Raw genomic sequence first — 15,043 nt, forward strand, 5'->3', positions numbered from 1 at the left:
AAGAGCATCCGGAGGGCATCCGGAGACTGCAGTTAGTTCAGAATGCGGCTGCGCGGGTTATAGAGGGAGCCCCTCGTGGCTCCCGTATGACACCTTTCCTGCGCAGACTGCACTGGCTACCTGTGGCCTTCCGGGGAAGGGCCTTCTCTGTGGGGGCCCCCACCCTCTGGAACGAACTCCCCCCAGGACTCCGTCAACTTCCGGACCTCCGAACCTTCCGTCGCGAGCTTAAAACACACCTATTCATTTGCGCAGGACTGGACTAGTTTTTAAATTTTATAGGGGTTTTAAATTGGTTTTAATATTTATACTATTTTTAATAATTTGGCTTTTAGAATAAGTTTTTTAATGGTTTTCTTAATTTGTATATATATGTTTTTTACTTGCCTGTGAACCGCCCTGAGTCCTTCGGGAGATAGGGCGGTATACAAATACGAATAATAAATAAATAAATAAATAAATAAATAAACTCAGGAAAGATGGTCATGTTTGCCATGATAGCCATTTTGTGTTCCTAACCTGGTCTCACGATTCTAAATGTGCCCATGTGTGCCAAATGGGGATCTTGAATCTAATTTGCTCATGAGCATACAGAACAGTTAGCTCTTAGTGGCACTGTCATATCTCCCCATATGTTCAGCAGTCCCAAATAATGCATTTACAGTACTTATAGAGCAGTAGCGGCAAAACAGAGAGTTTCTCGGTACTAGTTATTTGTCATTATTTTAGTGAGCTGATTAAATTGTGAAGAACTCTCTCAGACACAGACACACATATATAGACCCAAAAAGTGAGCATATTGAATAAACTTGGCTCATATGAATGAAGAACTTGTCGCTGCCTGGGAAACGGCGGCAGCAGGGGCTTTGGATCGTGTCGTGCCTTTGCGGCCTCTGACCCGGCGCCGTTCTCGACCAGCTCCTTGGTTCTCTGAGGAGCTGAGAGAGATGAAGCGCCGGAAAAGACGCCTAGAGAGCATCTGGAGGGCCAGCCATTCCGAATCTGACCAAACACTAGTACGGTCTTATATTCAGGCCTACTTAGTGGCAATAGGGACGGCAAAGTGGGAATACTTTTCCGTCCTTATCACATTGACAGATAACCGCCCAGCCGCCTTGTTTAGAGTGACCCGCTCTCTGCTTTTCCAGGGAGCTCGGGAGGATCCCTTGCAAGGACGTGCTGAGGAGTTTGGAATGTATCTGCACGATAAAATCGCTCAGATCCGGGACGGGCTGGATGCTGATTGGGTAGATTCGGGTGGGACGGCGGAGGCAGCTCTTGAGAATATTATTTGGGGGGAATTCGATTCTGTGACTCCCAAGGACATGGACAGGATACTGAGAGGGCTGAATGCTACCACATGTTTATTGGACCCGTGTCCCTCCTGGTTGGTACTGGCCACACAGGAGGTTACACGAGGCTGGCTTCAGAGAATTGTTAACACTTCTTTGAAGGAGGGTATCTTCCCCACAGCCTTGAAAGAGGCGGTGGTGAGACCCCTCCTCAAGAAGTCTTCCCTGGATCCAGCTATTTTATCGAACTACCGTCCGGTCTCTAACCTTCGTTTTGTGGCAAAGGTTGTTGAGAGTGTTGTAGCACATCCGCTCCCTCGGTACCTGGATGGAACTGTTTATCTAGACCCGTGCCAGTCCGGCTTCCGGCCTGGGTACAGCACGGAGATGGCTTTGGTCGCGTTGGTTGATGATCTCTGGAGGGCCCGGGATAGGGGTTGTTCCTCTATCCTGGTCCTACTTGATCTGTCAGCGGCTTTTGATACCATCGACCATGGTATCTTGCTGCAGTGGTTGGGGGGGCCTGGGAGTGGGAGGCACCATTTTTCGTTGGTTCTCCTCCTATCTCTCCGACCGCTTGCAGACAGTGTTGGCAGGGGGGCAGAGATCGACCGCGAGGCACCTCACATGTGGGGTGCCACAGGGGTCGGTTCTCTCGCCCCTCCTGTTCAACATCTATATGAAACCGTTGGGGGAGATCATCCGTGGTTTTGGGGTGAGTTGCCAGCTGTACGCTGATGACACTCAACAGTACATTTCCACCCCGGATCACCCCAACAAAGCCGTCGATGTGATTTCCTGGTGCCTTGAAGCCGTTCGGGTCTGAATCGGGACGAACAGACTTCGACTCAACCCATCCAAGACGGAGTGGCTGTGGATGCCGGCGTTCCGGTACAGTCAGTTAGTTCCGTCACTGACTGTGGGGGGTGAGTCACTGGCCCCCAGGGAGTTGGTTCGCAGCTTAGGCATTCTCCTGGATGCGCGGCTGTCGTTGGAAGAACACTTGACGGCCGTTGCCAGGGGAGCTTTTTATCAGGTTCGCCTGATCCGCCAACTGCGTCCCTTCCTGAACCGGGATTCGTTATGCACGGTCACTCATGCCCTCATTACCTCCCGCCTGGATTACTGCAATGCTCTCTACATGGGGCTCCCCTTGAAGAGCACCGGGAGACTTCAACTGGTACAGAATGCGGCTGCGCGGGGGATAGAGGGAGCGTCTCGGAGCTTCCATATAACACCTCTCCTACGCAAGCTGCACTGGTTGCCGGTGGTCTTCCGCGTGCAATTCAAGGTGTTGGTGATCACCTTTAAAGCACTCCATGGCATAGGACCAGGTTACTTATGGGACCGCCTACTGCCACCAATAGCCTCCCATCGACCTGTGCGCTCCCACAGGGAGGGTCTCCTCGGGGTGCCGTCAGCTAAACAATGTCGGCTGGCAGCCCCCAGGGGAAGAGCCTTCTCTGTGGGTGCACCTAGCCTATGGAACGAACTGCCTCTGGGGCTACGCCTTCTTCCCGACCTCCGGGCCTTTAAGCACGAGCTCAAGACTTTTTTGTTTCAACGAGCAGGGTTGGCCTAAGAGTAATTTTTAATTGAGTGGTTTTATTACTTGTTATTTTAATATTCGGCCTTATGGTTTCAGATTTTTAAATTTTCAAATATTGTGTTTTAATTTTTGTATATGTCTTTTTAACTTGGCTGTAAACCGCCCTGAGTCTTCGGAGAAGGGCGGTATAGAAGTGTAAATAATAAATAAAATAAATAAATAAATATAGAATTAATGTGATACTTCTCCATCAAGAGCATCGTGTTCTTCATTTGTACCTGAACCACATCTTTGCCATATAACCTTGAAAATCTTCCTTACATAACTCCTCCACCCACAATAGCAATTAAACCAAGAAAAAATCTTTTTAAAAAAAAGATTTTGAAAAAACTAGATTCAGTTGAATAAAATGTTTAGAGAAATGTATGGTAGTTTGAGTAAAACATTTAAAGGAATGGAAGTCAACATTATCTTTTTATCCTTTCTATTGTCCTGCAGATTAATTCATTTATGCCTTCTCCGTTCCAGGTAGCGGTGTATTCAGACTTTACTAAATTTGTATCCTAATAATACATCTTTTGTTTAATTTGTTTCCTCTCACAAACTGCTGAAGGTGGAGTGTCAGCTCATGAATGCATAAATGCCTGAAATGATTGGAATTCTTTGTCACATAACCCCCTCCTTTGCTAACAAATAATTTAGCATTTTTTCCCATTTGATTTTTCTCTCACCTTCAGATGGAATCAATTAGACCTAGCAATTGTTCTCTTGTCCATCATGGGGATCACGTTGGAAGAGATTGAGGTGAATGCATCACTGCCCATCAACCCTACCATTATCCGCATTATGAGGGTCCTCAGGATTGCTCGAGGTCAGTCCCCCCCCCATTGTTTCTGGGGCTCTGCAACCCATAAATCTTTTGGCAAAATAGGAACTGATCATTTCTGGCATACTAGAGTCTTCTACATAGCACGTATACAGCATAAACATCCACTACAAAGCTAATAGTCTATTATTTTGCCTTATTAGTCAGGCTAATAGCTAAGAGCCATGATGGTGAGGTGGTTAGAATGCAGTACTACAGGCTAATTCTGCTGACTGATGACTGCCGGCAGTTCGGCAGTTCAAGTCTCACCAGCTCAAGGTTGACTCAATCTTCCATCCTTCCAAGGTTGGTAAAATGAGGACCCAGATTGTTGGGGGCAATATGCTGACTGCTTAGAGAGGGCTGTGAAGCACTATATATAAGTCTAAGTCGTACTGCTATTGCTAATAACTTCATTATAGCCAACCGATTTTCTAGTAATAAATACTTTGTGTGGAAAAGGTGTCAGTTTGGTATCTTGCATCCCTGGAACTAATTTCTCAGGGCTAGCAGAATCAGTGATTTCTCTCAACAGAGGGAGCTTCCTCCATTTCTGTGTTCTCAAGGTGTCACCCAAAGTTCTCCCTTTCCCCCATTTTATGCACATAGTTAAATTGAGACAACCTGATCAATCCAAGATCACTGACCTTCATGGCTGAGCAAAGATTTGTATCTAGGTCTTTCCAATCCTAGACTAGCATATCTCCTCAAAAAAAGGTTTACTTTTATAGCTGTGAACTCCTGACTGGGTGTCAGACATTACAAATAGCAATGGGTTAAAAAAAATAGTCCCAACTACTCTGATTAATTTCTGCCACTGTATTTCAATGGTGTTATTTATTAATTATACATGGTGTTGTTTGCTCTAGGCAACAAAATATTAAAGGAGTTTATTATGGAACAAGTGGAGCTTGGTGACATTAGGCTATAAAGTCCTTAGCTTGGAAGATCACAAGCTCACTATTGCTGTGTCCTAGATTTGGAATCAAAGAGTACAAACAACTTTGATTTCTTCCTCAGTCTTGGTGCCATTTAAATCAGTGAGCATTTCCTTGGCCTCTTAGCTCTTCAGATCAGAGATGAATTTTCAGAAACTGTAGATTAGATAAATTTCTGACCTTTGAAAACTGGTTTGCTTTGCTCAGCAGTTGCCGGGGGGAGGGGGAGGGGAAAGGCCCCCTTTGTATTCCTGTTATAATGTTGACATCGCCTCAATTAGTGAGTGAAAGAATTGGGACTTCATTCTTGGGACCTCTGTGTAGGACATAGTTTTTATACATTTTAGGCACCATGTTCTGATAATAGGATATCTCACTGAACAGCTTTGCCCAGTGTAAAGTTTGGGAATTGAAGTCCAACACATTCAAAGATTTCTAGGCTGGAGAAGACTCCATAAAATATTGTCTTGCACATTAACTTTTAGTGGAGGATGTTAGGACACGATTCTTTGGGTAATTATTGTGAATATTGAAATTTACATTTCCTTTCCATGCATCATTATTTTGGCAATGACATCACAAACCTTTCATTTTTTCTGTAGTGTTAAAATTGCTGAAGATGGCTGTAGGGATGAGAGCTCTTCTGGATACAGTCATGCAAGCACTGCCTCAGGTAACCTTTCGGTCTAATCATCCAGACTTCAGTTAAGTTTCCTTCACTGTCTAATTATCTTAGGAATTTAGATAATTCTGTACATGTTTCCTACATTTGTGTCTTTTTGAAGGCTAGAACTTTGTTGTGGATTGGCTGAAATCAACTGCTTTTCCCCTGAATTCTTCAGCTAGTATTCTTTTTCTAGTATGTTTTTCAGTATAGTTTGCCTCCTGCTTGGTTTTGTTATCCATTTGCTAATCATCACCGATTTGGCCTTTTCAAGAAAATTGTATCAGATATAAGTATTCATTTGTGAAGGAGAAGGAGTAGCGGAATCTGGGGGTAGAATTAAAAGAAGGATCAGTTTAGAATCCCTGGGTAGTTAAATCTGCTTGTGGCTACATATTCTGGGGTGATCCCTCTTTTAACTCTGCCTCCCCTCTCAGGTTCTGCCGTTCCTTCTCCTATAATTTGTACCCGTACAAATACATACCCCAAAGTAAATCAGTAATTTAAAAGAGCAAGGGAGTTAGGATTGTGCTAATTCAGAAATCATCTATCTGTTTAAATTAAGAAAAAGTAAGAAGCAACTTGCATTAATGAAATAGAGGGGATAGAATGGAGGAGGAAAATTGTATTGTGTTTGTCCATCCATGAGCAAGAGGCATTGTGTGCAAGTTAGTGCCAATTCAAAAGAGAATGTTGCTTTCCCATGAAAAGATTCCAATCTCTAAAGCAAATGAATTGAGGTCTCATGACAACACTTGCTGTATGAGTACAAGTCACACACATTTAATGGTGTGGAATTAAACCTGTTTTGAAATTTAAAAACTTGAATAGAAATGAAAGTCTAAAAAGCACTCTGCTAATTTTTCTTTTCCTTATTTTTTTTTCCTGATCTTCAGAGCAAAGATCAATTCCACAGCTCAGAAATGCTAATTTTCCAGACCATGAACAAGTTTCTTCATCATGGTCCCTTTCAGATGTATTAATTCTCATAATTTCCAGGCAGTGTGGCCATGTGGTGCCATAGTCCAATGCATCTGAAAAGCACCAAATGTAGAAGACAAGATTTCTTGTTAGTGTTATATCATGGGCCAGGGTGTAATCTGATATTGTGCTTAGGCACCATGCACTGTGCACAACATCCCAAAGCTACAACTCTTGATGTATACTCATATACTCAGCTTTTAAACTTTCAAACATTTTCTTTTTTTTTTTACTGGAGCAAGTTGTAGTCAGTGGACTAGTTGCTTGACATTTAAAACTGGTTTATTTATTCAACTGGGCATTTGGGGATCAGGAAAAGCTTTTCAGAATCATTTTTCTCAATGCAAGTTGTTCTGTCACGACCGACACTATGGACATCTAAATTTAAAGTAGGTGTATTTGTTCACACACATAAGAAATCATAGCATTAGACTGGTGACCAGATGAGATTTAGTAAAGCTAAAGAAGGAAAGGAGATATATTCAGGTGCAGAAACTTAATAATGTCCAAATATTGATGAATTACAGTTCCCGGCATCCCTCACTGTGGGCCATGTTTACTGTTTACAAAACTAATTCAGCAGTATCTGTAAAGTGGCATGTCCCCACCTTTGGGAGACTAATATAGCATGTACATTCCTCATTGTGAGAGTTACTTGGGTGATGTATAACTTCAATGAGTATTTTTCCCCTTTGTTTCTTATCTCTTTGCAGGTGGGGAATCTAGGTCTCCTCTTCATGTTGTTGTTTTTCATATTTGCAGCTCTTGGAGTGGAGCTGTTTGGGGACCTTGGTAAGTTCTCTGCACCGCCTGAACTATAGAATTGTTTGTGGCAACAACAACAACAAAAACCCTTTATGACTAAATTGTCTTTATATTTTTTTTATTGCACACATAGAATGTGATGACACCCATCCCTGCGAGGGTTTAGGGAGGCATGCAACATTTCGCAACTTTGGAATGGCTTTCCTCACACTCTTCCGGGTATCCACAGGAGACAATTGGAATGGGATAATGAAGGTAAAATTGCCATCAGAAAAAAAAAAATAAGTAGAAAAACACAACATACATTTTCTTGAAAGACAGACACAGTTACTGTTTTGAATATTTTCATTCTCTGAATTTTAAGTATAAGTTAGATACTGCAGCAGTATTCAGGGTATACAAGTAGATAACAAATTATATATACTTATCCAAATTGTTTCTTCTAATTTTTGCAGCAATAAGTATCGTTCTTTCCCCACCCCACCCCCAATTCTTAATTAAGCTTTCTCTTTTTCTGCATTATTCATGGAATAGATCTTAGGCAATCAGGGATCACATTGTGATTGTGACATCATCAAGATCATGGAGAGGCAACCCACAGAACCATGTAGCCCTCATTGACATTTGCAGCTTTCAGAATCCTTTTGTAATTTGCAACTGAAGTTTGGCATCATGGCTTGTTTGTATTGAAACTTTTTAAAGTATCTAATTTTAAAAGACTCCTGGCTATATACACAATGTCATTTTGTACTAACCTACTATTTTATTTCAGTTAAAATAAGGCCACCAAAAAGTTGTCCAGAACTAATCGAAAGGGACAGGCTTAATATGAGTAAAATCAGAGTAATTAGTTTCTGAGTTAGGTAAATGTTTTCAAACAATGCCAATGTCCAAACTCAGCACATTATTGATGTTATTGACATTTCCCAGGCTCTAATCACCCCTACCAATGCTCTGGTGGATTGTGCCTATTCTGTTGGGATCATGAAATCTCTCTGTCTTGGCCAAAGCAAGAAAGCAGCCATTTCAAATACACTGAATTATCTATGGATGTCAGAATGTTATGCAGTTCTGAATGTATTTTGCCTGTGTGCGGGAGGGTAGCCTTTTCAAAGATTTCATCCAGCGTATGAAAAATAAGACGATTTAGAAGAGTAGAAAGATCTTTCAGTGGGCAAGTCCTTAAAATTCTATAGAAACTGGTTGACATGGAGGACACTCATTCACCATCTTCCACATGGGGTCTGGCCATATAGGCTTGAAGCTAGAATCTGAGTGGCATAAACTGCCAATCCCAACAAGTAGTTGCCTGAAGTTCTCAGCCACAACCATTTCCACTTCACTTCCCTCTGTTCCCTCCCAGGACACATTGCGGGACTGCGATGAGGAATCCACCTGTTACAACACCGTCATCTCGCCTATCTACTTCGTCTCTTTTGTGCTGACAGCCCAGTTTGTCCTGGTGAATGTGGTGATTGCTGTCCTGATGAAGCACCTGGAGGAGAGCAACAAGGAAGCTAAAGAAGAAGCAGAACTGGAACTGGAGTTGGAAATGGAAATGAAGACAATCACACCGGGCGTGCAGCCACCTGACTCTTTCATGTGGACAAGCAGTAACACAGGAGAACGGCCTGAGAGTCCTGGAGGATACACCAACCCCATGCAAATCAAAGTGAATTCTCAGCTGTCTGTGGTTCATCCTATGGTGAGAACCTCAGGTGGTGGGTGAAGTGAGGAGTGGCCTTCACTTGTCTCCAGCTACATACTATATACACTCAAATCTAAGTTTGAGTGGTTCCAGTGATTTATCAGAGAGTTGTATTCCTTTTTCTCTGCAAAATTCCCAAGTATCTGGAAAAAAAGCCTTACGCAACAAAATCAGGCCAAAACATATTAGATGTCCATGCAAAATTATTAATCGGTTGCAAAGAGTATTCTGCAGCCCGTTAACCGGCTCATTTATAACAGAGGCTCTGAGATCTCAGACACAGCTTTCATTACTGGCAGTGCTGGGGAAGAGGCCACTAAGGTTTTTCTCAAAGATGCCTTTGCAATTCAAAGGCTTCTCAATGGAATCATGCATCTATGTAGTAGGTGAGAGATCAGGCACCCGTATAGAAGGGTGCCTGCTCACTGTTGCATCTGTATGACTGGTATGCAGTTTCATTATTCAAGTCGGTGTCTGATTTTTTTAGAGCAATTACAGAGCAATATTCAGTTTCATTGTTTAAAACTTCCAGCCATTCTTCACATGAGTATAGCACCAACAATCACCAACAAGTACATATGAGTAGAGTGGGGGAATCGCCTCTTTCATATATGGAAATTGCCTTTCCTCCTCCTTAATCGATCATAAATTCATTACCTGCAGAAATATTGCTCATTGCAAACTGCTGTAATATGTTTGTTCATTATTCAAATAGTTTTTTAAGTGTGTCTGATCAAAACTAGAAGGTTAGAATTTCTCAAAACTCTCTAAAACTGCCAATTCTTTTTTCCTGATAAAAGCCTGTCGCAGAAAGAAAGGTGTCTCTTGATTTAGAAAAAAAAATGCTTACTTTTGCAAATAATATTTGCCCATATTATTATGCCAATTATATCTTTAAACTCTTGAGTGTCATTTCAATAGCTAATGAAAGTACTCTTTCTCCTTGCCAGTGTCCCTTTAATTGAAATCTCTTCATTCCAAGAAATGGTTGATGAAAGAGGAATACAGTTCCTATATTATAGCCCTGCAGAGTCATGTGATCAGCATGCTTCCTTGCTTGCATGTTCCATAAACTATATGCGTTGTTGTATTAGGTTATAGCTGTGGGAACTCATGGCATCATACACATTGGCTGTTTCCTGCATAGAAAGTAATACTGCTGCTAAGTTATTGCTCCCCTTGTTACTTCAGAAACTTTACACTGTATATTAATCTCAGCATCTCAGACATTTCTGAAATTAGGAGCCTGGCAAATGGAAATTAAGAATCATATTTGCTTTCAGAATCCTATGCACAATACAAGCACAATATTTTAAGGTTTCAGTTATTAGAAAATAAATCTCTGGATTTAGAGCAAGCATGCATAGGATGACAACTCTTAATTATAAACTCTTAATTATTTCCGTAACCTCAAATTAAATCCTTATCATGGAAAGTCAAAGGGAACTCAGAGATGCTGTGTATATAATTTAAACCGGAGCATTTGGATTTCAGATGGATTAGACTTTTTGACTTTGCCAGCTCACTAGATGGTGACATAAAGCCATTTGCCATTTGAGAGACTTTGAATTCTGATTGTAGCATGTGCTTTGTGGAAGGAACTACTTCAAAACCAGTGGTGAAATCTGAACCGGTTTACTACCAGTTCACTGGCTGTGCATGCACGCTGTGTGCCAAGAGCGCACTGTGCGTGCGCATGCAAAATACACACCAAACGCATGCTGTGCATGCGCAGTATGCACCAAAAGGAGGCTTCAGAAGGTAAGTAGAACAGCTAGGGGGAAAATCATCTGTGGCATGCAAGCTTGGGAACCTTTTTTTAACTTTTTGAAAGCATTTTTAACTACCCGTCTCTGGAACTGGTAGTTAAAAATGCTTTAAAAAGTAAAAGTAAAAAGCTGAGCATCGCTCAGCTGATCTTCGGAACCTTTTTTTAACTTTTTTTACTACCAGTTCAGCGAACCAATAGCATTTTTTACTATCGGTTCAGGCGAACCGGCCAACACCGGTAGCATTTCATCCCTGCTCAAAACCATTCAAAAGGCAGCCATTGTTCTTACGCCATCTTAATTATGAGATTATTATTATTATTATTATTTATTGGATTTCTAGACCGCCCTTCTCCCGAAGGACTCAGGGCGGTGTACAGCCAGGATAAAACATAAACAATGTACAATTAAAAACTAAATTAAGAAACTTATTATAAAAATTGGCCGAAAAATTAAAATTTAAAATCTAAAAACCCCAATTTAAAACATAAATAGAATTTAGAATTTAAAAAATTTAAGCAGTTTAAGAAAAACTTAAGCCAGCCCCGCGTGAGTAAACAAATGTGTTTTCAATTCGCGGCGAAAGGTCCGAAGGTCAGGTATTTGGCGTAAACCAGGGGGAAGTTCATTCCAGAGAGTAGGAGCCCCCACAGAGAAGGATCTTCCCCTAGGGGCCGCCAGCCGACATTGTTTGGCGGACGGCACCCTGAGAAGTCCCTCTCTGTGTGAGCATACGGGTCGGTGGGAGGCATGAGGTAACAGCAGGCGGTCCCGTAAGTACCCAGGCCCCAAGCCATGGAGCGCTTTGAAGGTGGTAACCAAAACCTTGAAGCGCACCCGAAAGACCACAGGTAGCCAGTGCAGTCTGCGCAGGAGAGGTGTTACATGGGAGCTACGTGGAACTCCCTCTATCACCTGCGCAGCTGCATTCTGGACCAACTGAAGTCTCCGAGTGCACTTCAAGGGGAGCCCCATGTAGAGAGCATTGCAATAATCCAGGCGAGAGGTAACGAGAGCATGAGTGACTGTGCATAAGGCATCCTGATCGAGGAAGGGGCGCAACTGGCGAACCAGGCGAACCTGGTGAAAGGCTCTCCTGGAGACGGCCGTCAAATGATCTTCAAACGACAGCTGTGCATCCAGGAGAACACCCAAGTTGCGCACCCTTTCCCTTGGGGCCAATGACTCGCCCCCGACAGTCAGCTGCGGCTGCAGCTGACTATATCGGGGTGCCGGCAACCACAGCCACTCCATCTTGGAGGGATTGAGCTTGAGCCTGTTCCTCCCCATGCATGAAGATAATCTTAAATTCAGATGATACTTCTGAGTTCAGATGATACTTCTACAAAACAATTGTAAAACATTACTGTATGTAGCAGTCCATATTCGGAGCTTCCACAGGTAGCTAAACTGATGTTTCCATGAGCCCTCTCTGTAGTACAGGTAGTCCTTGACTTTACAACAGTTCATGTAATGACTGTTCAAAGTTAGAACAGCACTGAAAAAAGTGACTTGTGACCATTTTTTACACTTACAACCGTTGCAGCATCCCCATGGTCATATGATTTACATTTGGATGCTTGACAACTGATTCACATTTATGACAGTTGCAGTCTCCCGGAGTCATATACCTTCTGACCTTTTGAGACCTTCTGACAAGCAAAGTCAATGGGGAAACCAGATTCACTTAACAATTGTGTCACTAATTTAAGAACTGCAGTGATTCGCTTAACAAATGTGGCAAGAAAAGTTGTAAAATGGGGCGGAACTCACTTAATAAATTTTTCACTTAACAAAATAAAATTTGGATTCAATTGTGGCCGTAAATTGAGGACTACCCGTATTATGTGACTGTAGTAAGTAGGACTCTTCCCACTGGGATATGTCACAATACTTCCAGGTAGTTTTTTTCTCTTTTAAAAAAAAATGAACCAATGAAATGTAGTTCTGATAACTAATACTAATATTCCCCATTTGTATTTCCTCTTTCTAAAATTCCCTCCCACCTCTTCTGGACTAGAGCCATATAAACTCCCCAATCCCTTGTTTTTCTCAGCATGCCCACACAATTGTTACACAAAGGTGAGTCATTTGGCTGCATTTTGAGCAGGAAGTCCTGTTACCAGTGACTTTTTTAGGACTTTTATTTGAAAATTCCCCCCATGGCCACAGTTCCTAGTATAATGTTGAACTCCAAATGCTTTGGAATTATTGTACCAGATGAGGTGAAAAGAAAAGCCTATACAGAGTTCTTGTAAACCACCCTTCACTTGTAACTAAAAGAACAGAGATTGCCACCAAACCAGAAAACATCTGTAATGTAGATTTTGAAACCAACTTGGTGTCTCTTTTTGCATTCTGCATTACTCAAATGTCAGCCAGATTCAGGTAAGTTCTGCCCATTTCTACATCTGGGAATGGGATTAGGAGCAGGATTTCACCGGCCGTATAGGAGATTTATTTGCCAGTATTTCAAGATAATTATTCCTGGCTCAAGCAGGACATAGGCAAGAATAGCTCGCTGTTGCAACAACTGAGTATATAGTACTTATTTTCCAAGAGGAAGCATTTACATGCCTGCATCAGCAGATAGTGATTCTGGAAAACCAGTGTTTTTTCAGTCTCTTCCTGTTTTCAAAAGTTTGCCTTGCATTCATTCTTTGGAGGCTAAGTCAAAGGTCTGATTTTTAGAGATTGAGAGCACTTAGGTCACAGATACGGCAAGCCACCAGCACCTCTGAAAACCATGTTACTCTCAAGTGGTTACGGTGATGCTATTGCGTGATGCCAACGCTTCGTGCTGGCTTCCATTCTCACCTCCATTTGAAACCGTGCACATTTGTTGTTTATTTCTGCTGCACTTGTCCCTTGTCATGTTGGTATGATAGCCCTGCAAAACAGCCGTACTTCTGCCAATCGGTAAATAGCTGCCAGTCACTGCTCTGGATGAATGTAATGTGTCCCACTGGCCTTATCATGTGTTTTAGTTTTAGTCTTGTGTGTAGCAATGTCTTAGAAAAGTTCTGACTATGGTATTATTGCACTGTTGTTTTTCCCTTCTCTGTCCCTGTCTTTTCTTCCTGGCCATTTCAACAACTACTGTTCTGTCTGAAACCATTTTTTTCTGTCTCTCTTTTCTTCCTCCTTCTGTCTCCTTCATGGTATCTCTCTTTCTCGCTTTCTCTATCCTCCCCCAACCCTCCTTTTCTCTCCCCCCTCCATTCCTCTCTCTTTGGCCTGGCCTATTCTTCTGCATGCTATTTGGCACTCCTCCCAGGAAAGACACTTGTTTGATACCATATCACTGCTGATCCAGGAATCTCTGGAAGGAGAGTTGAAGCTGATGGACAACCTGTCAGGCTCTGTATGCCATCATTATGCCCTTCCAACTACTGATACTTACAACCCTGAGAAACAGGTTAATATTATTAATTTCCAAAAGGGTTTCTTATTTGCTATCAAATAGATTTAGCTAAGAATGCCATCCGGTATGCATGCACCTGTAAGTTTCTCCCATTAAATTCAGTATTGCTTATTTCTGAGTAAACCTTCTAAGGATTGCACTGTCGAATAAAAGCTGTGGGCAAATGGATTTTTTCTTGTTGAAAATAGGCATTATTTTCAACCAAGTCATTGTTCAGTCAGAAGCCTTGCTGAATTCAGGAGGATTTAATTCCATTGATATGGAAGTGTAACCATAACTAAACTCAAGCCAAGGATTTAGTAAATGAAAAACCATGCCACAGCTTTCTTACTGCATGTCTTGGATCCTTTATTCCATGCAAAGTGCAAAAATACAAAGTGCCACGCATGGCTTTTTCTCTCTCTTTTTGCAGAGGGCAAAACAGTTTCTGCGTAACAGTCCAGAAAGGGAAGATGGTATCATCTTACTGTATTTTGGAGGGGTGGATTCTTCCGTTTAATTGCAGTTATTTTTTTTAAAAAAAATGTATGTACATATAGGACCAGTGAGTTCTCCATTTATTTCTATCTATAGAAAATGATCATTGGACAAAGCTATGGAATTTAAACTTATAGGCAAATCCTTCTTCCTCCCCTCCCCTAAAAAAAATTGGAAAGGAATTCAACATATACCTCTGAAATTATTTCTTTGTTCCCCTTTAAATTTTCCCTATTTTCATGAACATGGCAATTTAAAGGGGAAAAAGCAGCACCACCATACAGTGTCTGGAGGTTAGAATCCAATGAAAAGCAATTTCCTGTAAAATAAACTAGTCTGGAATTGATCTGGACAGCTTTTTTATAACTGTAGAGATAAGGTGTTGATTTTTTGATTCATCTGCATGGAACCTAAGCTGAAAGTTGTGAGGTGTGTTACATGTCAACAAATAAAAGAATTGGCCTGCTTGTAATGGGAGATCTGGATAAGTGGGGACAGCCAAGAAAATGTATAGAGATTCTTGGCACTTTGATCAGTACATTCACTGGGACAAAAGGGCTAATGTAACTTAACATTTCAAATATTAAATTAATATTTAATTTCGGTATCAA

At 41.7% G+C, this 15,043-nt stretch overlaps 1 protein-coding gene across 2 annotated transcripts in view; it reads left to right on the forward strand.

Annotated features, from left to right (window-relative positions):
• Positions 1-15,043, forward strand: part of CACNA1G (calcium voltage-gated channel subunit alpha1 G) — a 491,081-nt gene that overhangs the window by 436,173 nt on the left and 39,865 nt on the right. The window contains exons 29-34 of one of the 2 annotated variants that reach the window (XM_058168253.1): positions 3,579-3,712; positions 5,247-5,317; positions 7,003-7,081; positions 7,188-7,309; positions 8,418-8,759; positions 13,809-13,949. In XM_058168253.1, coding sequence (XP_058024236.1) covers positions 3,579-3,712; positions 5,247-5,317; positions 7,003-7,081; positions 7,188-7,309; positions 8,418-8,759; positions 13,809-13,949 — 889 coding nt within the window. The remainder of the gene's footprint in view (positions 1-3,578; positions 3,713-5,246; positions 5,318-7,002; positions 7,082-7,187; positions 7,310-8,417; positions 8,760-13,808; positions 13,950-15,043) is intronic. The other variant, XM_058168254.1, reaches the window with a different exon arrangement.

The sequence above is a fragment of the Ahaetulla prasina genome, chromosome 2 (assembly GCF_028640845.1).
Source record: "Ahaetulla prasina isolate Xishuangbanna chromosome 2, ASM2864084v1, whole genome shotgun sequence".
Lineage (NCBI taxonomy): Eukaryota > Metazoa > Chordata > Lepidosauria > Squamata > Colubridae > Ahaetulla > Ahaetulla prasina.